Source organism: Portunus trituberculatus, chromosome 29, assembly GCF_017591435.1.
Source record: "Portunus trituberculatus isolate SZX2019 chromosome 29, ASM1759143v1, whole genome shotgun sequence".
NCBI lineage: Eukaryota > Metazoa > Arthropoda > Malacostraca > Decapoda > Portunidae > Portunus > Portunus trituberculatus.
Window position 1 is genome coordinate 5,752,086 of NC_059283.1, and position 26,426 is coordinate 5,778,511.

The following is a 26,426-nucleotide window of genomic DNA, read 5'->3' on the forward strand; positions in this document are numbered from 1 at the left end:
AAGACGTTTTCCTGGCCCTCTCTGGCCTTGATTCTCGGAAGGCTTACGGTCCGGATGGAGTCCCTCCTGTTGTTCTCAAAAACTGTGCTTCCGAACTCGCTCACTGCCTGGTCAAACTCTTTCATCTGTGTCTCTCTACTTCTATTTATCCTTCTTGCTGGAAGTTTGCTCACATTCAACCTGTCCCTAAAAAGGTGACCACTCCAATCCTTCTAACTACCGCCCTATAGCTTTGATTTCCTGCCTTTCTAAAGCCTTTGAGTCTATCCTTAATAGGAAGATAATGAGGCATCTATCAGCTCACAACCTTCTCTCTGATTGCCAGTATGGTTTCCGTAAAGGCAGATCTACTGGTGATCTTCTTACTTTCCTAACTGAATCTTGGTCATCCTCTTTTAGGGACTTCGGTGAAACCTTTGCTGTCGGCCTTGACATATCGAAAGCCTTCGATAGAGTCTGGCACAAATCTTTAATTTCTAAACTACCCTCCTACGGATTCTATCCTTCTCTCTGTACCTTCATCTCCAGTTTCCTTTCCGATCGTTCTATTGCTGCTGTAGTAGACGGTCACTGTTCTTCCCTAAAACTATCAACAGTGGTGTTCCACAGGGTTCTGTCCTATCACCCACTCTCTTTCTATTATTCATCAATGATCTCCTAAATCTGACTCAATGCCCTATCCACTCCTATGCTGATGATACCACCTGCATTATTCAACAGCGTTCAACAGACGCCCAACCCAACAACAATTAAATGACTCAAGGCGAGATGCTATAGGACGCCTAACTTCTGATCTTTCACTTGTTTCTGATTGGGGCAGAGAAAACCTGGTTTTGTTCAATGCCTCAAAAACTCAATTTCTACAACTATCTACTCGACATAACCTTCCAGACAACTATCCTCTCTTCTTCAATAACACTCAACTTCCCTCTCCTCTACATTAAACACACTCGGTCTATCCTTCACTAAAAATCTAAACTGGAAATTTCACATCTCTACTCTTGCTAAATCAGCTTCCAAGAAGTTAGGTGTCCTATGGCGTCTTCGTCCATTTTCTCTCCCTCCCAGCTGCTTGCTCTGTACAAGGGCCTTATCCGCCCGTGAGTTGTGACCTTGTTGTCCCGGTGTGTCACCGCCGCAATGTGTGTCTTCCTGGTCTCAGGCCTATCCGAAGATCGGAAATAATGAGCTCTGAGCTCTTTCCGTAGGGTAACGTCTGGCTGTCTCGTCAGAGACTGCAGCAGATCAAACAGTGAAACAGTGAAACACACACACACACACACACACACACACACACACACACACACACACACATCGCCTTGAAAACCACTGGCTCCGCTCATCGCAAGGTTTTCTTCGTCTCGCCCCGCTCGTCTCCGTAACGTTCGTCTCGTCCCGCTCGTCTCTCCTTCCACACACACACACACACACACACACACACACACACACACACACACACACACACACCTGGCCCCGCTGCCATCAGCCTGCTTCAGGAGGTGCTGCTGGAGGCACTTCTCGGACACGGGACGCAAGGGATTGTTATGCGGGCAAATGTGGAACTCAAAGAAGCCTCGGTGGTTGGCGGTGAGCTCCACGCCGATCACCGCCACGCTGCTGTGCTTGTACTTCTTCACAATCACGCCGCGCCCGTACTTGCCGCCACCCTCGTTGTCCCGCGGCTGTGGAGAGACATTGCCATCAGGTAACTCAAGGCAGGGTATGGACAGCACCTTGACAGACCAGTGTGTTACAACGGAGATGCCACACTATATCAGGTCTTTCCCTAGACTAGTGAAAAGGAAGTTTTTATAGTATACTTGATGCCCTCCAGTTTATACCTCTGGAAAAAGACCAAGGCATGCCTGTCCCTAATAAGTAAGTAGATAGAAAGACAAAAATAATGGAAGTATAGGAGGCATTGGAAATAGTGAATGGCTGAAATGGGAAGATATTAGATTTATTGAAGGCAGTGGGCGTATAGTGGAAGGAATTAAGGAAGGTACTGGTGAATAAGGTATAGTGGAGGGAAGAGAAGTAGAAAGGTAGTGAAGGTAGAACATGAAGATTATGGAAAAAACAGGAATGATTCCATTAGGAGGGAACAGGAGTAGAAAGGTATAGCAAAGGCATAGAATATGAAGATTATGGAAACAAAAACGGGAATTATTCAATTAGGCACCGCAGCAGCTTAGGTCATTTGGCACCGCTAGGGTTAACGGGAGAACGCTACATCTCCCACCGGGCAACTATGTTTGGCAAGGATTCGAACACGAGCCGCCTTAACCAACTACAGGCCACCAAATCCCCTGAAGACTATGGAGACAGTAGGAGCAATGAAGGGAGTGGATAGAGTATTAGTACTGACAAATATACCTATACGAGGAGCAATGATGTCACTATTATCACAGATCATAAAGCGGGAAGTCCTACAGGTAGTGACGTCCTATAACAACACCTGAGGGAAGGGGAGGGACTTACTTGGGGACTCTGAAAGGGATCACCGCACGGGCCACACTTGCCCCCGTTTCGCTGCCACTGGTTTGCGAATCCTCCGCAGTAGATCTCGTGGTCATTATAGTTGTGAGGGGTGTCGAAGCCATACCTGCAGGAACATACCTCATTAGAACACATGATATAGAGATAAGCCAAGAGTCACGCTCATAACTTACCGATATATTGATTAGAACATAAAAGAAATACGCTAAGAATCAGAATCAAAATTTGCCAAAACGCATCTTATTAGAATATAGGATGTAGAGGTAAGCTAAGAATCAAATCTGAAACTTGCCAGAGCACAAATTCTAAAAATATAAGCTGAGAATGAGACCCAACACTTACCAGTACACAGATTATAGAGAGATATACCAAGAATTAGTCCTAAAAGCATAAATCAAAAAGAGGTAAGGCAAGCCTGTCGGGACACACCTCATTGCAATACAGTTCTAGAGAGAGATAAGCCAAGAGAGACCTAAAGCACACCTTGGCAATATAATAGTAGTCAGGTTTATTTTGGTTACATTGTATGGTTATGGTTTATGTACAGGGGCATGTAACTATTAGGCCTAATGGTTTCTAGATTTCTTTTAGGACCTAGCAGCTTGTTTTTCCTAGATTACCTTTCGTTGCCCCTTGAGCAAACCCATAAACAGAGAGAGAAAGAAAAAAAAAAGAGAAAAAGAGGGTGAAAGAAAACGGGTTATATCACACAGCCCCACCCAAAGGAAGTACCCACGAGTCCCTACGAAGCCTCACAGGACACAAGCAGGATCAGGATAAGGGCTCCGGACTGGACTACCCTTCACGTCACAGGATGTCGAGTTTCCTGAAGGTCACCATCGCCAGGAACTCACCAGTGAAACACAACTTATGCGTCACCACCCCGCACCCTTCCCTAGTGTTTCCAGTAAGCGCGTGGATTGCATACCCTGGGTGAGTGAGTCAGTATAGCTTGGTAACACTTCCGGGACCACATTCATTCACGTTTCAGGATTTTAGCTCGATGATTTAAGCTCTCTGATTACTAATGGCTTTATTTATCTTATTTATTTACTCTTTTTTTGTAGGGAAGACGTGATTTGGTGATGCTAGTGACAGTTTAACAAGTTATCGTTATGTTGATTGCATGGTTAACAAGTTATAGTGAAAGTTACTACGATTTTTCATTGTTTTCACTATCCTAATGGTAGTTTAACAAGTCTTCTGCATCATCAATGGCAAAAAAACATCCACGAAAACCCGACTAGTCATCCTGGTGGCCTTTGAGAGCAGAGTTTATGAGAGAACGAACACGCATCCAAACACTATAGCAAAGAAGCGAGTGATGACGGAAGTGCGGTATAGAATAACTTACCAGTCACCTTCCGCTAGTTCCTTACATTACAACCTATAGCGCGACCCAACCTTGCAAATATAACTCAGACTAGCATCAAATTCTCTTCCTTCACATATGAACACTACAAAGATACAGAGAACATAGTAGATGAGGTAGGATGAGGCAGGGATAGGAGGAGAGGCAGGAGGGAGACAAGCGAAGAAGGTCCCGTTAGGGCGGCCGTACACTCAGGGAGGACGCCAGGATGAGGGGGGAGGAAGGAGGAATGGGGTGTCTGTAGGTCACGCGGACACCGACCAACACCCCCAGGTAAAGACGGAATAAACACGCAAGAATGTAGATGGGGGAAGAATGGGAAATATACGAGGCAGAATAGAAAACAGGTGGAATATAGAAGATAGGTGAAAGTATATGCAGGGAGAACATGAAAATAAACTTGAAAATAATGATGGCCGTGTTTTCAGATAAGAATAATGAATGGTAGGAGTAAATACGAAGGAAATAGATTAGTGTACATACAACAACAAGGAAAACATGAAAATAAACGAAAAAATGATGATAGCAAAGTTTTTAAAAGAATGCAATAGATGACACGAGTAAACAGGAAGAAAAGTAAACGATAGCACGAAAAAAAAGAAAAATAAGAGAAAAATAATGATGATAGTCTCTTTAGCAGTTCATAAAGGAAACTTACAGCAACAAAGGAGAAATACAAGCGTTACATAACAATTACTCTCTTATGGTCGATGGTGGTAAAGGAAAAGAGAAGAAAAAGAGCAGATGTGTTCATTGTTGAGCGAGAGCGAATGTGTCATATTGCAACACCTCAGAGAACACGGAAGAGAGAGAGAGAGAGAGAGAGAGAGAGAGAGAGAGAGAGAGAGAGAGAGAGAGAGAGAGACGAAAAAGAAAAGAAACTTGAAAGATGAGACAAGAAAGGCGAGAAAGACGAAAGAGACGGAAAAAAAAGCTAAAAGAGAAAAAGAGAGAGAGAGAGAGAGAGAGAGAGAGAGAGAGAGAGAGAGAGAGATTCTGTTTTGCTTCTATTTATTCTTCCTTCTACTTCTCTTTCCTGTTTCTCTTATTTCTCCTCCTCTACTTTCATCTCCTCTTCTTCAACTACCATGTTACTTTTAATACAATACCACCATCAATTACTACTACTACTACTACTACTACAACCACCATCATCACCACCACCACCACCACCATCAAACTACTACAACTACAGCATAGACAAGGAAGAGGAAGACCAAATCACATCTTATTCGGCATCTGTTTGGCCCCACAGTTTCAACACTCACCTGCATACCTGAGCGGGTGGATGAACAGGTGGATGAACAGGTGGATGAGAACAGTTAAAGGTGACATTAGAATGGAGGAATGTGGAGCAACTTTTACACCTTACATATGGTGGGAAAGAATGAGTGGATGCGATGATGGAGGAGATGGAGGATAGTGGGAGATTAGATGTAGGAGAGCAGTAAAGGTAGAGTTAACAGGTTGTGGAGTTAGTGGAGAGAGTAAGAGGCGAGGTAGTGAGTAGCTGGGGAATTTAGAGAAGTAGAAATATATAAAAGATAGAATAGAAAGCTCGTGAATGAAGCAGAGGTGTTCTGGAGAGAGAGAGAGAGAGAGAGAGAGAGAGAGAGAGAGAGAGAGAGAGAGAGAGAGAGAGAGAGAGAGAGAGAGAGAATAGTAGAGGTATAGTGTAGGTAGAGAAGGTCAGGAATCCCAGGCTTATATTGATCGACACATTCAGGAAGTCAGCCAGAACGTAGGCAACATTCTGGCGTCCTTCAGTACATGGCAGTAACTTGACAGTACAAGGGAAGGAAGGAGGAAATATCAAGTTACTGAGACATTCCTGGAAATTTTACCTTATTTTGTTCATTTGCTATGACTAATTCTGTTCCTTGTAGTTATTTTCTTCCTGTAACTGAATATTTGTTTACCTTTTTCAGTTTCTGTGGTATGAGATTAATTTTCTATTCCTTAGTCTTCCTTAATAATAAATCTTCCTCGTGTTTTGCTTCCTTCCTGTGACTAACTAATTCCTTGCTATACTTTTCTTCCTATGCTTTAATTCTTTTGTTTGTTCTCTCAATTGCTTCAGTATGAGAATAAATTTCTGTTTCTTTCTATTCCTCACTAAAATCAAAGTCCTCATGTTTTAAACTAATATATCTTACTGACAGTTATTTTCCCTAAGACACTAACCTTTCTACCTTACTTCTATTTACACAACTAACTTCCTTCATCTAACACCAACTCACCAACAAAGTCAGTCATACAAACACACAGCTGCACAACCTCTGAACTTTAATATCCCTTACGAGAATATCAGCAAACAAAAAGACACCAGATGCATGTTATATAAAAGGTAGCAGTCAAAAAAATATAAAAAAGCGGTGAAGTCCATAAGTTTACGGTGAGGAAGGCTGGTGACGATGAAGTGAAGAGATATGATGTAAGGTTGTGTTCTAAAGGTTGTCCAAGGAAGGTTGTCATTCTGAGAGGGTTAAATCTTTCACTCCCAGATTCTTCCATTCCTTATAATTTTTCAGACGCCTGTGTGTTGAACTAAAGCATGTTGGATATTCATGTAGCTTAGAAAATACAAAATTAATTTGTTATTTGCTTTTTGTATTAGATCACAAAATACTCATGTAGTCTAGAAAATATAAAATGAATCCTTTACTCTATCCTTACTCTATCTGTTGATGCAAACTCAATTTCATTACTACTCTGAATGCTAATAAAACTCCATCATAAAAAAAAAAAAATACAATTCTTATCACCGTAAAAGAAAGCGAAGAGATAGAAGAGAAGAGAAGAGAAGAAAAGAGAAGAGAGAAGAAATAGAAGTCACAAAGGTTAAATTTAAATATAACTGTTTTCGCCATCAAAGAAAGAGAAGAGATAGAAGAGAAGAGAATAGAAAATAAGAGAAGAGAAGAGAAGAGAAGAGAAGAAAGAGAAGAAAAGAAAAGTCAACCAGGAACTACAAGACAGACAATGGAGAAATAACAATACACACAACATAACCAAAGTGATTTAAACTCAGAACGATGCAAACCAAAGATCATACGAACAGGCCACGTTGTTACTCTTCTGGGAGGGTAACGTTTAATCTGGTCTTACCGTACTGCCACGTGAAAATAGAGAGAAAAAAGTGCAAATGATCAAGGCTGCTCAGTGTCTGGAGGAGGGACTGAAGGGGGAAGGTGGCGGTGGTGACAGGTTTGCTCAGAAAGGAAGACATGGGAAGGAAGGACTAGTGGTGAAAGAGAATGAGGAGTAAAGGTTATTTTGGATGTTAAAATAAGGATGTAGATAATATAGAAGTGAAAGTGAAGGGTGGGAGAATTGTTCAGAAAGATGGAAACGAAAATGAAGAATGAATGAAAGTGTAATGAGAGATTCTCATTGAAGATAAAACAGAGATGTGGATGAAGAAGGGAAGAAAGGTGGCAGGAGGGTTCAAAGAGCAGGAAATAGGAAGGAAAGAATGGGTGACGAAAGAGAATGAGAAGTAAAACGAAAGAGTAATGACAGAGAACTATTACGGAAATTATAGAAGGGAAACGGACCAAAAAACTTTATGAGAGGAAATTAAAGATGACGAAAGGGAACAATTATTATGAAAATGCACAAAAAAGAGGCGAATGGCGGAGGAAATTTTAGATATATTACGAGGTGAAATTCATAGCGGTGAAGCACGGAAGCGAAAGTAATGGAGGCGGAGGATTTACGTGAGGCAGTGAGGGTGGTAAGTGGTACTAGAAAGAGAGGGACGCGAGGGGAAAACCAGTGGCGACTCAGGGACTTGTTTTTGTAGCGGAGGGGGAATGTTAGGGGTCCCGCGACGCCTTCACTGGACACTAAAACCATTAACAGCATTCGCGGAAGACTAGTAAGCCCCAAAACACAGGAAATAAAGTGAGTCATTCTATTTTACGAGTGCAATGTTAGATGGACTTTGGGTTGTGATAGAATGGAAGGTTGGCTTAGGTTTGTTTTCTCTGTAAGATTTGTCCGTGTGTAAGTTTAATTTTACGTGTGTTTTTTTCCTCTTCATTCTCCAATTAGTCTTCTTCTATTCGCTCGTTTGTGTTCCTTAGTGTTCCTCGGCCCATATAATGCATAATTGAGTGAACTACAGCCAACCGGTCTTGACTCTGAGCCTCGTTCATTATTCAAACTCAAGGACAAAAACCAGATGAACCTGAAGAAAATAGAATACATCAGCGAAGCAGTACTAACCCCCTACCTCTAGAATACTAATAGCAATCGGTCAGGTGAACTCAGAATGGTGAGCGAATAGGACAGTGTTTGCTCAATGACTAAAGCTTCAGTGTTTACAAGCAGCACGACACGAGACACATTCCTCACACAACACTGCTCTGACAAACATATTTTATTTCCCAGAACACACGAAGGTCACTGACAAAAATCAATGGAGACTATCCACGACACACACACACACACACACACTGCCCGGTAGCTCAGTGGTTAGAGCGCTGGCTTCACAAGCCAGATGACCGGGGTTCGATTCCCCGGCCGGGTGGAGATATTAGGGTGTGTCTCCTTTCACGTGTAGCCCCTGTTCACCTAGCAGTGAGTAGGTACGGGATGAAAATCGAGGAGTTGTGACCTTGTTGTCCCGGTGTGTGGTGTGTGCCTGGTCTCAGACCTATCCCAAGATCGGAAATAATGAGCTCTGAGCTCGTTCCGTAGGGTAACGTCTGGCTGTCTCGTCAGAGACTGCAGCAGATCAAACAGTGAATTACACACACACACACACACAGTATTCTCTTTTAGAACTGGCACCTTTTTTGAGTTTCTTTCTTTCTTTTTTGTTATCCTGGCCACTTTTACATAAGATTGACGAGATGTTGAACAGACATTAATTAAGGTAGGATAAAGTTAGGTAAGGTGAGGTAAAGTTAGGTTAGGTTAGGCAAGGTAAAGTAAGGAGAGGCAAGATAAGGTGAAGTTAGGTAAGTTAATGTAAGATACGGTGAGGTGAAAGTGAGATGCGGTTAGGTATAAGGCAAGGCAAGGTGAAGTAAGGTAAGATAAGGTAAGGTAAGGAAAGGTAAGGAGAGATTAGGTACGGTAATGATGAGGTGACATGGACATGGAATAGAGTAAGAGGTTAAGTGAGGTCAGGTTTATACGGCATAGCACGATCAAGCACGGCTAAATGTAATAAACTAGATGTTGAGTTAGACGATATACATGTTTACTTCCTAGATTTCTCCGGAGTAGGTTTTCAGCACACAGGGACACTAGAGGTCAAGGAAATGATGGGAATGAGTAGTGTTGGTGAGCCAGTCTAGTTTCCAATGTGAGGAGAAGACCCAATAACACAGAAACTTTCCTATAAGAGAGTTAGCAACACTTGACCTGTTTGTGTGTGAAGACTATCAAGGTTAGAACTGCAAAGATGATACCAGTCTCTCTCTCTCTCTCTCTCTCTCTCTCTCTCTCTCTCTCTCTCTCAGAAGAAGAAGAAGAAGAAGAAGAAGATGATGATGATGATGATGACGATGAAGAAGAATAACAAGGAGAAGAAGAAGAAGAAGAAGAAGAAGAAGAAGAAGAAGGAGGAGGAGGAGGAGGAGGAGGAGGAAGAAGAAGAAGAAGAAGAAGAAGAAGAAGAAGAAGAAGAAGAAGAAGAAGAAGAAGAAGAAGAAGAAGAAGAAGAAGAAGAAGAAGAAGAAGAAGAAGAAGAAGAAGAAGAAGAAGAAGAAGAAGAAGAAGAAGAAGAAGAAGAAGAAGAAGATGGATGAAGATAAAGATGATTATGGTGAAGAAGAAGAAGAAGAAGAAGAAGAAGAAGAAGAAGAAGAAGAAGAAGAAGAAGAAGAAGAAGAAGAAGAAAGAAAATGAGAAAAAAAAAATAAAAGAACAGGCACTTTCTCCAACCAATTCCGAGTTAATGAGGGCGAATTAGAACAGTGATTAAACAATTGAATCCAACAGCAGTGCAAAAATGGTTTTAAATAGTGCGTGTCTTTTTCAAAAATTTCCCTTTTCGCCAGAATGATTAATTTTTAACGCTCTCTAATCTTTTTTTTTCTTCTTTTTCTGTTTCTTCTTATTTCACGCTCAGTTCCTTTTGCTTTCCGCTCTTTTTATCCTTCACACACACACACACACACACACACACACACACACACACACACACACAGACAAGTACATATCTTCACTCTTTCCTATTTTCCTCTATATTCAAGTGGTATTCATATTTATTATATTTATCATAATCGATCTATTTCTAGTCAAACGAATTTCTTGCTTGCTTTTCCTCATCTAATAATTATATTTTCTTAGTTGTACCATCGGTTCTTTTCATTTCTCTTGTTTTTTCCTAATTTCTCCATAATTGTTTCCTACTTTCCTGCCACTCCCGTTAACTGATTTTTACTCTTTCCTACAATAGCTTCTCATTCCTTTTATCAGACTTGAATCTATGGCTTGCCTTTGTTTTACTATTAGTATTTTCGAAGTTATAGCTACCAGGATTTATCTCAGTAATTTCTTCCTTTATTCTACGTTTTCTCTTTTTTTTTTAACTTTCTTACTTGTTTGTGACTGTTGCTCTATTTTTTTTACTTAAACTTGAATTTCTGGCCTGCTTTTCTTCTACCGATAATGTTTCCTAAGCTGCACCACGACCTCCTTTCATTTCTCTTAATAATTCTGTCCTTTGTCCTTTCCTGCCACTCCCATTTCCTTCTCTGCTCTGACCACCGTTTTCTTTCTCAAGGACAATGACCTTGGAGAATAGTGAGGAGAACAAACAATTACAATCTTTTTCCTATTAAGCTTTCTTTCGTTACAGACCACAAAAAACATCGAAAAAAATAATAAAGCATCGAATCCTATACAGCAACCATAAGGGAATCATATAAAGCACTGGAGAAAGCAAAGAAGGTTCATCGTACCTTACCAAACACAACCGTACACTCCCACACAAACTCACACAAGAAAGAAATAAAGATGAGTATTGCTCTCTCTCTCTCTCTCTCTCTCTCTCTCTCTCTCTCTCTGATACAAACCGCATCTGTAAATTTAGAAGACAAAACTGGATCGAAAGAAAGTGAGTCGAGGAGAAATTGTAACTCTCTTCTCTATCTTCGTAAGTGGACGCGCTCGGAAGGACAAACTCTGGTGATAGTTATGGTTCTGGTTCACGTGGAGAAAAAGTGACGAAGGACAGGAAGAGGAGTAGACAAGCGGCTGGGAAACTCGACTTCCTCTTTACGCTTTCCTCCCTTCCTTCCAGGCACATCCTGACACCACGCCACCTTGCCTCTCTCTCTCTCTCTCTCTCTGATACGAATGTTATAAATCCTCCAAAAAGAATCTGATATCATACAAAGACATTAATTTATTCTCAGGCAGAAGTAAAGCATCCACATATTCATCTACTGAAATGTGACAAATGAAACCCAAAGTACCCATTAGAATATCTGAAAAACATCTGTAACTTTGATATTTTTCTCCTCTCAAAGTGACCAAGTCTGTGTGAACCATTAGTGTCCAGTAAGAGCGCTATAGTTTCGAGTCCAAAGCTTCACTCTCTCTCCCTGAGGTCTTGAGGTGTCCGGCCTTGACTTTCTTGTATATTTTCGTACTTTCTCCCCACTGTCCCTCCCTCTACCTGGCTTTCTCTTTCTCTTTCTCTTCTCTTTCTCTTCCGTGTTTGACTGTATCATGTAACCTACTCTGCTCTAGTTTCTCATTAGTGGTGGTGAAGGTTGTTGGTGTGGTGTCTTTCAGTCTTTCGCCTTTTGCCCATTGATGTCCTGAGAGTGAAGCTGTATTGCCATTCACACTCTACCTCTTCATCTTCCTGTTGTTCCTTCTCTTCTTCCTTCCTCATCCTTCTTCCATCTTTTGAGAGCATTCAGTAACTCTTTAATTCTTCCGTAAAAATAGATAAACAAATAAATAAAAAGAGTAATACTGGATCTGTTAAAGTGAACTAGACTACCGGAATGAGAGAGAGAGAGAGAGAGAGAGAGAGAGAGAGAGAGAGAGAGAGAGAGAGAGAGAGAAATCGCAGACCGCAGTTCCTTATCAGTCAAGACCACAGGGCGTCGACTTGACCAATTTTGATTTCAGAGGCGACAACAAAACGTTTACTTGAAAAAAAATAAAATAATGAAATACAGTAAAATAAGCCTTTATAATGTGCTTAAAATAGAAAATCTATCATTCATGGATCCAAGAAATCGTGTTACGTAACAGAAAGAAAAAATTAATAAAAGAAAAAGGATGATGAAAGGTGACAAAGAGAAAGAGAAGAAAAGAGAAGGTTTAGAAGTCACAGGAAGGAGAGGGAGAAAGGTTAGAGAGTTCAACTTTTCCCTCCCTCTTTCCCTCCTTCCTGCTATTTCCTCCCTCCCTCCTCTTCTTTTCTTCTTTTTCTTCCTCCTCCTCCTCCTGATCCCATATCTTGTCATCAACTTCAAAGATGAAAAACTGAGACGGGAATGTAATGTTTATGATTCTGATAGTTATCTTCACGCAATGAACATAATTTCTCTCTCTCTCTCTCTCTCTCTCTCTCTCTCTCTCTCTCTCTCTCTCCTCCTCCTGGGGTTGACATTACGGCAGTCTAATGAAGCGGTTTCGTCCTGCTAACAAAGGATTCGAAGCACAATCGAATCCCAGAATGACTCACAGGAACAATGGTGTGTACTTATGTATGCGTGGGAGCAACAGTCTTACGTGGCTGTAGTAGTAGTAGTAGTAGTAGTAGTTATTTTTGTTGTTGTTGTTGTAGTTGTTGTTGTTTATATTTTTGAGGTGCATATTGTTTTGCTTTGTTATTATCCTTCTCTCTCTCTCTCTCCTCTTCTTCCTCCCCCTTCTTCTTCTCATCCTTCTTTACTATCTTGTTTTTCTACTTAACTATCTAATCTATTTTTTGTACAAAGTAGTTAAGTATTATAACAAAAGAAAAACAAAGAGAAGAAAGAATGAAATAAAATACGATCTGTTACTGCTTACTTATCCTGTTTAATCCACCTCCTTCTCCTCTTCCTCCTCCTCCTCCTCCTCCTCCACCTGGGCGACTCACCTCCAGGCCGTTGATCTCCCGGGAGGCTCAATCAGTCTGCCGTGACCCCTGACGCCCACCAACGCCCACGCCAGCACCACCAGCACTCCCACTGCCCCCCGCACGCCCATGGCACCTCACGGGCGTTGCTTTCCAAGACCTGTTTGGGAGGGAAGGGAAAAGGATATTAGTAGGATAATTGATGAGTGGGAGACATAGCGGATGGTTAATGACGACTATCAATGATGAAACAAAACAAATACGTAAAATATTCTGAAAGGTATAATTATTAGAAGAGTCACTTAGTAAAATATACACACGGAAACACACACACACACACACACACACACACACACACACACACACACACACACACACACACACACAAGCAATTTTGATAATCTTAACTTTTTATATCAGGAAAAATGTCTTAATTTCTTTTGATTAAGCAAAAATTCAATAGTTCTCAAGAGACGAAAACCGTTAACCTCCTCCTCCACCTTCCCCTTCTTCAGTAGCTCCTCCCTCTCCTTCTATATCAATATAAACGTAGTAGCTCATTCTCCCTCTCCTTCACTATACGGGAATATAAATGTCATAGTTTGGAAGAGAAGAAACTGCTGATAACTATACTTCCTCCTTCCCTTTCCTCGGCTAAGTATCAATTTTCCTTCATACAAGAGGCGGAGGCTGCTAATCCCTCCCTTTCCCTTCCTACCCCCCTTCCTTCAGCACGCTTGCCAAACCGACACAAACCGCCACATCCTTCCTACTTACCTACAGTGGTGACACCCTCGCCGCGGCCTTGGTAACCACGCTATGCTCCCGCCTGCACACTTAGCCCTCTCTGAAACGCTCTGCCCTCTCAAGTCACATTTTGCAAAGGCTATACAGATGATTGTCCAGGTTTTTTAAGTGTTGTTTTCCCGTTGATAATGTAGAAATATCATTAATTTGTCACCGAAAGCATAAAAAACCCATCCTTAATATCCCATGTTACTTAATCTAGGACATTTTGAAAGTAGCGATGATGACAGAAGTGTTTTAAGACAGTTTGGAGCCACTAAGCCACTAACCAAGCCACACGCCAGCTCCAGATTTCGCCATCTCACGTGTATAGGTGTGTGTGTGTGTGTGTGTGTGTGTGTGTGTAGTCCAGTGGAAAGTTTAAAGATACCAACGTTCAATTTTCTTACATTCTTCGCTTTTAATGATAACAAAAGACTAACTAACCGTTTTTAATGACATTATTCTCCACCAAGGAAAAATCTCAGTATCTTTTGCACTGTAGAGGGTTGGAGGGAGAGGGAGAGGGATGGGAAGATGGCCACGAGGGAGGAAAGGGACAAAGGCAGGAAGGGAGGGAGGGAATGGCATGGGCGAGATGGAAAGTGGGAGGTGATGGCGAGGAAAGGAGGGACGGGGTGTTACTATGAGGGAGGGAAAGATAAAGTAAAGTGGAGATAGAAACAAATGGAAGGATAGAAGGAGGATAGACTGTGGAAACAAAATGCATAGACAGAAGGAAGAAAGGAAGAAAGCAAGAAAGAAGGCTAACATTAGAAGAAAGGCATAAAGAATTGGATAAAGAAAGGAAAACAGAAAAGGAAGGAGGTCTTAAAAAGATAGATAAAGAAGAGGAAAGGGGAAATGAAGAAGGGTAGGATCAGACAAGAAGAAAGACAGGAAAGAAGGGAGGTCTTATGAAATGGATGAATAGGTACGGGAAGAAAGGGAGGAAAAAAGTGGACGAGGGACCAAACCAAGGGTGACGCAACACAGCATTACCAACACAGCGCCGCGCAACACAGGAGCAGCAACAAGTACCGCCCCGGGCCCTTCAGATCATCACGAGCAACGCCTGAGGGTTATGGGCTACCGGAGTGCGTGGCTCGTTTAGCAAGGAAGGGCGGGGCAGCAGGCGACAGGGAAAGGAGGCAAGATCAAGTTTCTATCTAGTCAAAAAGTGCCTTGAAACTAAAGAATAATGAAAACACTCGAAAAATGTCCAATATCTTCCACTGCAAATGATCATAAGAGCTGAAGCTTCGAAACAGCATGAAACAGAGATTGCTTCAAAGAAAGACCGGTTGTTTTGAGGTTTTGAGAGCAATGAATCACTGGAACTGGTAAAGAACACCCAGAAAACTTCATTAGCAGCTGGTGACAAGTGTGACAGTGAGGATGCGAGTTCTTGGTGAGAGTTGTGAAGGAGGAGGAGGAGGTGGGGAGAGGGACTGGGGGATTGAAGGAGGGGGTCTCGACAGATAGAAAGCTTCCGGGGAAAATAGAGCGAGCCGGAACCCATTATTTTGTCTCAAACACTGTGATGAAGGCTGGCTTGTTTGTCTGTGTGTTTGTCTGTCTGTGCTGTTTAAGTTAATGAGACACTGAAGACACGTATAGTCTAATATCAATACATGACTGAACTGAGAATGGAGAGAAGATAGAATTAGACAGACTATTCTTAAAGCCCACTCATGTATCCCCACCCCTAGCCATTTTGTTGAACCATTTATTCATTTTTATTTGATTTTGTTAGAATTAGTCTATTGAATATTCTTAAAATGAAATTATAAACTACGGTAACCGAAATATGAAACGATTAATTTATGATTTCCTATTAAAAGCAAAAGAAAGAAATGATGAAAAAGAAAAAAAAGAACAGAACAAAGATTTACAAGACCAATGGGGCCACCATCATTGAATTCCTGAATGCATTACCATTACCATCACAGACCAATCGAAGCCAAGGAGTGCCACGCAATTACTGCCAGAGGGAAGATAGACAGCCAGTTCCCACCAGTTACACCGCCACTCACTTTCCCCTCATGCTGCGCAATCACGGGTCGGCAAAACGTCGGTTCTTTTAGTAAGCATAGCCGCGGTAAGCGTCACTCCGTGGTGGTTCAGTAAAACGCCGCGTTTGTTGAAGTATTGTTGTATGTTTTGTGATGCTTTATGACGTAATTTTTGTTTACAAGCCATTCTTGCCTTTCCTATACGTTAACAAAGACTATAGTAGTTAAAAGATTTATTTTCTTTAATTTCATTTAACTTCAATCACTTCTAGCTTGCAAGATGCCAAATTTTGCACTACAGTCTTTAGAAACACACCCATAGCACAAAAAAAGGCAAAAGTAACATCATTCTCACACTAATTTCTTGTCTAAACGTTGCAATAATAAACACATCAACAGAATAAGGGTTTCAGTTTCTTCAGTCTTATCTAACACGAAACCTTGACTAATGCCCTGGAAGATTGCTAGGAGTGTAAATGAACGCCCTCCTCCCGGTCCACGCCCTTCCCAGCTCGTATTCACCTGTCCCGCCACCTTCTAATGCCACTTCTTCAACCCACATCCTCTTAAAATATTCACTTGGTTCAGTATCTTTCTTGTCCTTCTTCTTTTCTTTCATCTCTTCTTGCCTTTCTCTTTCCCTTGTTTATCTTCTTTCCTTTGTCATCATTTTCCTCCCATCATCTTCTCCTCTCTCTCCTTCAAATTTCCTTCATCCTCTCGGTTCGCTATCATTGTTGTCCTTTCTCTTTTTTATTCGTCTTTTCTTGCCTTTCTCTTTCCCTTGTTTTTCTTTCCTTCATCCACATTTTCCTCTCTACCTTCTTTTCTTCTCTCAATTCTCGCTCTCTCTTTCAGTTTCCTTCATCTGCTTTCTGTTTTCTCTTCCTGTTTCGATTATTCTGTTTTTCTCGTCGCTGGTAATGTGTTTTTTGTTCCCTCTTCTCTCAGTATGTCTCCCCTTCCTGCTTTTCTATTCTTCTCCCCTCCACAAGTCATTTCCTCTCCAGAATTAAGCTTTCCATCTAAATCTGCAACATCACAGCAATTCTAACGTCAATTCCCTGACTAATAAAAAATATGCAAGTCTACCCTGAATATCTGTACACGTATCACTTTTTCTGCGTTTTATTTGCAATTTGGCAGCAGAGAGAGAGAGAGAGAGAGAGAGAGAGAGAGAGAGAGAGAGAGAGAGAGAGAGGAAGTGGGTTAGCAGGTGAGACACGCGAGCATTGGACCGACACATCAATCTCTCTCTCTCTCTCTCTCTCTCTCTGTTGTCATGAGAGGATTAATTATACCTATGAACGCCCACAACCCTCCTAAACACGCCCACAACTCCCTACCACCCCAACACTCTCTTTAACCCCGCCCACACGTACTCAACGCCCATATCTAAACCCCAGTGTCCGAGGTTACCTGTCTTTACCTGTAATTACCTGCTCCTTGTGCTTGTAAATATAGGTACGCGTTAACTGCTCAGGAAATGCTTGGTTAGTGTGTGTGTGTGTGTGTGTGTGTGTGTGTGTGTGTGTGTGTGTGTGTGTGTGTGTGTGTGTGTGTGAGTCTAGTTCACTTCCTGGAGGAGGAGGAGGAGGAGGAGGAGGAGGAGGAAAAGAAGAAGAAGAAGAAGAAGAAGAAGAAGAAGAAGAAGAAGAAGAAGAAGAAGAAGAAGAAGAAGAAGAAAAAGAAGAAGAAGAAGAACAACAACAACAACAACAACACTACCACCACCACCACCCCCACAACACCACCACCACCACCACCACTAACAACCCGACTCGCTAATCACCTCGTTTCTCGCTGGCAAGAGGATGTGTGTATTTATCTTTTTCACCTTCAGGTTTCCGGCACACCGACACACGCGGGGCGGACACAACCTTGGGGCGAGGATGCTGTTGTTGCTACTGATGCTGGTGCTTGAGTTTAATGCTCTCTTATACTGCTTGCTTGCCTTTGTTTCTTGAGTTGTCGTGTCAAGTTTACAATGAATCTTAGTGATGTTTTCTTTTTACTTCGTTTTTTTTTCAGTGTTTTTTTTTTATTTCGCCTCTTTTAATGGTGTACTCTTATTAATTTCGCTTTTCTATCACTGGTGTATGTTTTTATTTCGCTTTTCTGTCTGCTATCTTTTGTTTCCGTTGTTTTCGTCCTTAATTTCTGGTTCTTTTTGTTCTATATTTTCTCATACCTCGTCTTTTCTCTACTATCTGCTTGTTCATCCTGTTCTCTCTCTTCTTTTTTCTAGTCCTTTTTGTTTTATATTCTCATCTTTCTACTATTTGTTCGCTCATCTTATTCTGTTCCCTCCTCTCTAGTTTTTTAGGTTCTATAATCTCTTCTTCCTTGTCTTTTTATGTGTTTTGTCTATCTGTTTTCTATGTTTCCTCCATACCTCTCTGTTTTCTGTCTATTATCTGTTTGTTTCCCTTCCTGCTACACTCTCTTGCTTTACTCTCTGCTGTCTGCTTCCCGTCCCTGTTCTTCTCCTACCGTGTTAACCAGTCATGATTATTCCTTTCTTGCATCTTTCCTACCTCTTATCCTGCCAATATATCACATTTTTCCCTCTTTTCTTTTCATAACTCCCCTGCCTCCTACCTCATTACCCTGCCTCTTCCGGTCCATTTCTTATCACCTCTTCTTCCTTCTTTCCAAACCATACCTACTCTTACCCATGATCCTTTCGTAAACCCTTGAAAACACTCTTCTCTACACCAAAGCGTGACTCGTACACATACCCAAGTCTTCCAACTACACTAGGGGTTAAATGTACCGTTGCTGGGGTCTCTTAAGCCTGGGGAGGGAGGTTACTGGAGCAGCCAAACATGTCGCGATGATACCCTGGGGCAAAAGGGAAGGTAATGAGGTAATAGAGGCAGAGAGAAGCGAGGTACTAGTATGGAGGGAAGGTAGGGTCTTTGGAGGGTTAGTAGAGGTGAGAACTGGATGAGTTATGAAGGCTAGGTGTTTGTGGGAGGGAAGAGAGAGAAAGAGATGATAGCTTGACGAAAACAAAGGAAAATGTACGATATCAGTGAGAAAGAAATTAAAAGAATAACAAAATAAATAGATAAGTCGAAGTAACGTTCTGAAAAAAAATCACTTAACATTTTCATTCACGTTAAAAAAAAAATAATGATAACAATGATAATAATAATAAAATACATAAAATTGATTAAAAAAACCTTGGAGATAATTGACGCATACAGGTAACACAATACAAACACTCACCAACGCACACCTGACCCTTACGAGAGGATCTACCTGTCTAGAATCTCATTAAGAGCGTGGCCATGAGAGCAAAGGTATACCCGGTAGTGAGAAATTAAATTAGAGATTAACGGATGATTTGTTTGAGTGTGTGTGTGTGTGTGTGTGTGTGTGTGTGTGTGTGTGTGTGTGTGTGTGTGTGTGTGAGGAGGAAAAGATGGCAAACAAGAGGAATAAAAACAATAACAAGAAGAGAAACAGAAGACGAAGGAGAAAAAAGAAGACGAACAAGAATAACAAGGGTAAGAGTAGCAGTAGGAAAAGGAAAAGAGAAGGAAGGAAAGAAAGGCAAAGAAAGTAGGAAAAGGAAAAAGAGAAGAACGAGGAGCAATATAAGCAAGAGAAAAAAAGCAAAGAAGGAAACAAAAACTATTTTAGCATCGACTACTAATGATTCACACACACACACACACACACACACACACAAGGCCGGCCTGAGACACACCCTTCCTGTCTTTTCCCACCAAGAGAGAGAGAAAGACAACCTTTATCGAGCATCTGAAAAATGAACCGTACTCATAATACCGATCGGAAAAAAAAAGAGTTTGAAAAGGTTATAATAATTACGCTTTTTCATTCTTCTTTATCTTCTTTAAGCATGATCTTTCTTTGTCTTTTTGCCTGTCCGTCTCTCTCTCTCTCTCTCTCTCTCTCTCTCTCTCTCATCAACAAAGTAAGAAAAAATAAGGAAAAACAGGAAAAAACGGAGATGGAAAATAAAAAAATGAAAAAAAATATAGATTCCTTACGTAATAGTAGAGTAACAGACAGTACAAGATGGAAAGGTAATAGTAATAGTGATAATAATTCTATACCAGGACGAGGCTCTGAGAATTAGTGTCTATTGTCCTCTGATTGTTAGGAACGAGGCTTATTGTTTCCATTTTCAAGGTCACGTTCCTGGAGTTGTAAATAGCGTGAGTGAGTGAGTGAACGTGAGGTGAATGAACGTGGAGTAAATGAATGTATGAATGGTGATGGGCTGTTAAGAATAGTATACATAAATTAATGAATGACAGATGAGTGAGTGAGTGAATGAACGTGAAATAAATGAATGTATGAATGGTGATGAGCTGTTAAGAATAGTATACATAAATTAATGAATGCAGATGAGTGAGTGAGTGAGTGAACGTGAAATAAAATGGTGGGATAATAAGACGGTATGGAGAAATTACTGATTGAATAACAGGTGCGTGAGTGAATGAATGGACATATGAATGATAATAAGCTGTTAAGAATAGTGTAGGTAAATCAATTAATGACAGATGAGTGAGTGAGTGAATGGACGTATGGATGATGGTATGGGTGGATTAGTGAATGAATAACAGGTGATTGAGTAACCGAATTAACTTTAACCCCTTCAGCACCATGACGCATTTCTATATTCATTCTACCTATCTGACGATTTTACACAGCTTCAGAAACTTATATAGGGGATCAGAATAGTGAAGACTGTGGCCATTAATCTTCTGACTTCCATAGACCCTTCCTAATGACAATGAAATGGTCTAAGCGTACACAAATCTCAAGGTAAAAACGTGAACCGGTATTGAAGGGGTTAAGTGTATGACTAGATACTATAAATCATATTGGTAAAATTAACAAATAAGTAAATAAGCCAGTGAAGAAACATGAGTAAATGAACTATAAGTGAATGATTCCATATATAAAAGAACCAGCGAGACAAAATGAATATAGACAAAGTGACTCAGTGAAAAATATGAGTCAGTAGGTTATTCATTCAGGCGCCAGATATGAATGCAGCATATTAAGGTGAGTGAAGGTGAAAGGTCAGGTGGCAGGAGTCACGGCGCTACCCTTACGTTCAAGGTCAAAGGAATCAATATATAGACGACTGAATACCTCATAAACTCGTTCTTCCTCCTGCGTCATCTCCTCTTTCTCTTTTTTTCCCCTTTTCTATACTATCGTCTCTTCCTTTTCCTATTTTCTTTCTTTATCTCTTCTATAAACTGTTTCTTTTCTTCTCCTTTGCATCGTCACCTTCTCTTCTTCCTCCTCTTTTTCTTCCTCTTTCTTATATGAATTCTTAACTTTCTTCATTCTTGCACCATCACGCTCTGCTCTCTCTCTCTCTCTCTCTCTCTCTCTCTCTCTCTCTCTCTCTCTCTCTCTCTCTGTTTTTCCTTCATTCTTTTCTTTTCATCAAGGTATCCTCTTCTTTCTCTTTTATTTCAAACTTTCTTTCTTCATTGGACTATTTTTTTCCCTTTTCCATCATCACAGCTTTCTTTTCATCCCTCTTTTCTACTCTCTTTAAAATCCTTCTCTTTTTTTCTCTCTACTCTATCACTTTCCTTCACTCGTATATGAACAATCTCCTTTCTCATCTTCTCCAATCCATTTCTCCTCCTTCATCTTTTTCTCTCACATCTCTTCCATTTTTCGTAACTCGCTCTCAGTCACTCTTTTTTTCCACCCAACCAAGCGGGACTGTACAAAAAAAAATAGGTATTGATATCGTGACTGCTTGTAAGGCTGTCACGATGCATTGCAAGACTACACGAGTTCGCTTCGGTAATCAGATGACACACACACACACACACACACACACACACACACACACAATGCTTCAGTGTGCTTGGCGTTGACAGACACAGAAACTCAAGGATCTAGGTTAACTTGTGTACTCTGAAGGTAACTGTGGTTTGCTTCCCTCACGCGTGTTGCTTCGGGGGATGAGTGGCATGATTAGCTGAGTAGTAGTAGTAGTAGTAGTAGTAGTAGTAGTAGCATCAAACAAAACCATGTAATATTTACACCTAAGATCACAATACCACACTTCTATGTGACTGGTGGAAAGAGTCACACAAAGCCACCAATACAAATAGCCGGAAACACAATAGAAACAAGAATCATCACACACACACACACACACACACACACACACACACACACACACACACACATCAACACTGCCACTTTGCACAAAACAGTCGTAACTTAAGTATAACCTCCTTTCATGTGTAACAATATAAAAACACACACGAAAAACACAGATGAAGAGAGAAAGGATACAAATGTCCATGTATATTGTGTCAAGGTACTTTGTTTTCATGCAGGAGGCGTAGGGAAGGAAGAGAGAAAGAGAGAGAGTGCGTCATCCAAGCATCTTAAACTAGCATGCAAGGCTCTGAAGGACGCACCGCAGTCACCCATTGAAGGCACGAACAGAAAACGTAGGTGCGTGAGACGAGCGGTTCTTGGGAGGGTCAGTCACCTTGCGCCTGCCGCCCTCTGTCAACCCAATGTCTCCCCCTTTACTCCCATTACCGCTCCCCGCCCTCTGCAATCTCTACCTAGTGTTTACCTCCCGTTTTCTCTCCATTATTAGTCTACGCCCTTATTCCTCTCTACTACTCTTATTACTCACCCCTCTCTCTTTTCTATTACTCATATCATTGTCACTCCTTTTAGCATCACAAAGAGGCAGTCAGCACATCTCAAGGCAGTGGCGTAACGGGAAGGCGTGTTAGTGTGTATGTGTGAGTGTGCGTCAAGGTGACAATGAGATGAGGAGAGATTACACCAGGAAGCTTCTCTCTTAACCCCTTGAGTACCACGACGCGTTCTCATACTCATTCTGGTTACTATTTGGTGATTTTTACAGCTTCAGAAACTTATGTCGATGATTAGAATAGTGAAGACTGTGGCCATTATCTTCTAACCTCCATAGACCCTCCCTAATGTAAATAAAATCGTCAAATCACACACACAAAAATCATGGTATAAATGCGTCCCAGTACTCAAGGGGTTAAGTTTGATTACTCTTACACCGCCAGACAGCAGAAGACGTGATGAATTATGATGGTTACTGAGCTGTGTGTGAGTGTGTGAGTAACTGTTTTGAAGGAGGCGTGTAAAGAGAAGATGAGATAAGAAGAAAGGAACAGTTAGGAGTTTAGTGTATGAGTAGATCGAGAGTGGAGATAAGAGGTAGAAAAGACAATATAAACACAGATAAATGAGAAAGGAAAATGATAGAGAAAAGTAGGGAAAGAAATGATACAATAACAAAATAAAAGAATGAAGAGATAAGTAAATACAAAACTAAAATACACGTTCCTCACATGAAATATACTAAAAATACACAAATAAACATAAAAATCCACACACAAAACAAAGAGATACTACTTATAAAAAAAAACACGCCTAACTATATATGTATTACACAAGAAACATACAACTAACACATACATAAATACAAACACACGTTTTAAACAAGAAAGTACCACTTCCTATTGCTACCAGGTCAGAGGTCACACAGGGGAAACCACGAGGTCAGGCAGAGTGTAGGAAGGCAGAGAGAGGAAAGAGGTCACGTGACAATGACAGGGAGGGGAGGGGTGGTAGAAGGAACTTTATTTAGACCTCTCTCTCTCTCTCTCTCTCTCTCTCTCTCTCTCTCTCTCTCTCTCTCTCTCTCTTTCAACCTTTTCTCTCTGAGCTAAGGTAAGACAGGTCGATGAAAGCCTTAATTACACCTGCCTTTTTCCCCTCAGGTATATTTAGAAGATGAGGCAGTAATGATTGGCTCTCGTAATAGAATATGTGTTTGTGAATTAAGCTCTGTCACACTCCCTAATGCAAGAATTAACCATTACTCTCAATCATTCATACCTTTATCTAGTATACTCTGAAACTCCCTTATTTCCAACTTCCTATAACTTGACTTCATTTAAGACGGAGTTTTCAAGATATTTATCCATCAGACTTACAAGGGGACTGGGAACTAAGTGGGTCTTTTATATCGCTTTATGTTGCTCTTGGCCAGCTTCCCTTTCTTACATTAAAAAAAGTTCTCGATAAGGTTGAGCCAGGGTGAAATGTTACTGTACAGTATTCTGCCTGCACTGAGCTTAGACTTTCACTGTATTTCATTAGGAGATTGGCAAACTCGTAGAGGCAAGGCGAAAGTAGGTAGGCCGAGAGAGAGAGAGAGAGAGAGAGAGAGAGAGAGAGAGAGAGAGAGAGAGAGAGAGAGAGAGAGAGAGAGAGAGAGAGAGAGAGAGAGAGAGATTGTACAAAAGAGGAGTAGGAACAGAGAAAAGTGAAAGAAAAACACAGAAAATAAAGAAAAAAATCAGGAAATAAGTAAAATGAAATAAAAGAAGAACAAAAGACGAAAAAAAGACGAGAGAGAGAGAGAGAGAGAGAGAGAGAGAGAGAGAGAGAGAGAGAGAGAGAGAGAGAGAGAGAGAGAGAGAGAGAGAGAGAGACGTAGATCCAAAACATAAAAAAACGCAAAAAACACACAAAAAGAAAAAAAATAACAATATAGAAAGAAGGAGAGAAGGAGGAAGAGAGAGAGAAAAAAAAAACATCTACCAAAAAAGAAGGATAGACACATAAAAAAAACAATAAAAAAACAGAAAAGAAAAAAAAGAAAACAAGGCGAAAGAAGAAACAGAAAGAAAATCAAACACTAATAGAAAACGAAGGATAGAGACAGACAAACAGGGAAACAGATACGAAAACAAAAATAAGACTAAGAGAGAGAGAGAGAGAGAGAGAGAGAGAGAGAGAGAGAAGTGAAGGGCAGTGTTTGAGCTACAGCACACTCCCAGAATTAAACAGACTACATTGGCAGTCTTAGTGGTAAGCGAGGTGAAAGAGAGAAGACAAGGAGATGTCCATGGCCACAGGGAAGCCAGCAGGGAATCCAGATCAAACCTCAGCGTGAAGGTAATGAGAGAAGTGACAGGTCGGAAACACGAGACGGTGGAAAGCAAGGACTAGTCTTCAAAACGAGTATTTGTTAGCGTGGGGGTTCGAAGGCGGGAAATTAAATGATAGGTGATTGTTGGTGAAGTAGATAAGAAAAAGATAGACGTGATTATAGAAATGTAATAGTTGTAGTAGTAGTAGTAACAGCGGTGGTGGTAGTAGTAGTAGTAGTAGTAGTAGTAGTAGTTGTTGTTGTTGTTGTTGTTGTTGTTGTTGTTGTTGTTGTTGTTGTTGTTGTTGTTGTTGTAGTAGTAGTAGTAGTAGTAGTAGTAGTAGTAGTAGTAGTAGTAGTAGTAGTAGTAGTAGTAGTAGTAGTAGTAGTAGTAGTAGTAGTAGTAGTAGTAGTAGTAGTCATAGTAGTGGTGGTGGTTGTCATTATTTTAACATTACCATCATTATTATTTATTGGTTAAGCTTATTACTATCATCATTAACATCATTTATTTTCTTCTTTTGTGTGATTGAAATATTATTAGTCATTCCCTCACCTGAACTCACTCTCCAGGTATTTCCTACAGCGAGCCTTGGAGAGACGGAGGGATGGAAGGAAGGAGGCTGGAGGAAAGAATGAGGAGTGGAAAGGGGAGGAGGGAAAAGAATTGTCAGGATAAGGTTGAATAGATGTGTTTCCTCTCTCTCTCTCTCTCTCTCTCTCTCTCTCTCTCTCTCTCTCTCTCTCTTTCTGGTTCATGGTCGAGCGTGGGTATAGTCTCCTACGCCCTATTTCTCTCTCTCTCTCTCTCTCTCTCTCTCTCTCTCTCTCTCTCTCTCTCTCTCTCTCTCTCCCACTTACAAATCCTGGGAAGGGAAGGGAAGGATAGGAAAGGAGAGGCAGGGAGGGAGGGAGAGGGAGGGAAGGAGGGAGGGAGGGAAGAAGGAAGGTGAGTCAGGACCAGTTTTCCTTCTCTTACTACCTATTCTCTCTCTCTCTCTCTCTCTCTCTCTCTCTCTCTCAGTCCGTGCCACCTCATAAAATTTCTCTTTTATTCCCTGTCCTTCTTCTTCCTTCTTATCTCCTCCTTTATCAAACTTCTCCCCTTCTCTCTCCTTCCTTCTCTCCTTTGTCACTGAACTGGTTTGTCCTTCCTCTTTTATCACCCTACTCTTGCTCTCTCTTCTCTCTTTTCTCCTTTACGTAACTGGTTTCCTCTCCTTCCCTCCGTTTATCACTATTGCTAATCATTCATTCTTTTCTTCCTCTCCTTCTCTTCTCCTGATAAATAAATGATGATATGCAATAAAGAATGATAGAAATGACATAGCACTAAGTACACATTCTTAAATTATGTAAGTATATCCTCTAGTAACGAGTCTCCTCTTCTTCCCTCCGTTTATCACTCTATTGCTAATCATTCCTTGTTTTCTGCGCTCCTTCTCTCTTCCTAATAAATAAATGATGACACGCAATAAAGAATGATAGAAATGACTTTGATTTCATAGCACTGAGTACGTATTCTTAAAACTATCTTAAGTCTAGCCTCTGGTAAAAGAAGTAAAATCAAGTAAACAGATGAGGATATAAATAAATAGGTAGAAATATAAGTAAAAGTCAAATAAATCAATAAAAAAGAGGGGAAAGCAACAGCCGGAAGGTTACACAACTGTAAAATAAGTAAAAAAAATGTGAAAATCGTAATAAAAAGCCACAAATATGAGATGAATCACAAAATATGACTCGAATGTCCCATGA

At 40.9% G+C, this 26,426-nt stretch overlaps 1 protein-coding gene across 1 annotated transcript in view; it reads right to left on the reverse strand.

Moving 5' to 3' along the window:
* The window catches only part of LOC123510572, a 37,001-nt gene that overhangs the window by 3,577 nt on the left and 6,998 nt on the right, over positions 1-26,426 (reverse strand). Inside the window, exons 2-4 of the mRNA XM_045265849.1 lie at positions 12,936-13,074; positions 2,482-2,605; positions 1,468-1,682 (exon numbers count right to left, since the gene is read on the reverse strand). Coding sequence (XP_045121784.1) covers positions 1,468-1,682; positions 2,482-2,605; positions 12,936-13,045 — 449 coding nt within the window. The 5' untranslated portion in view covers positions 13,046-13,074. The remainder of the gene's footprint in view (positions 1-1,467; positions 1,683-2,481; positions 2,606-12,935; positions 13,075-26,426) is intronic.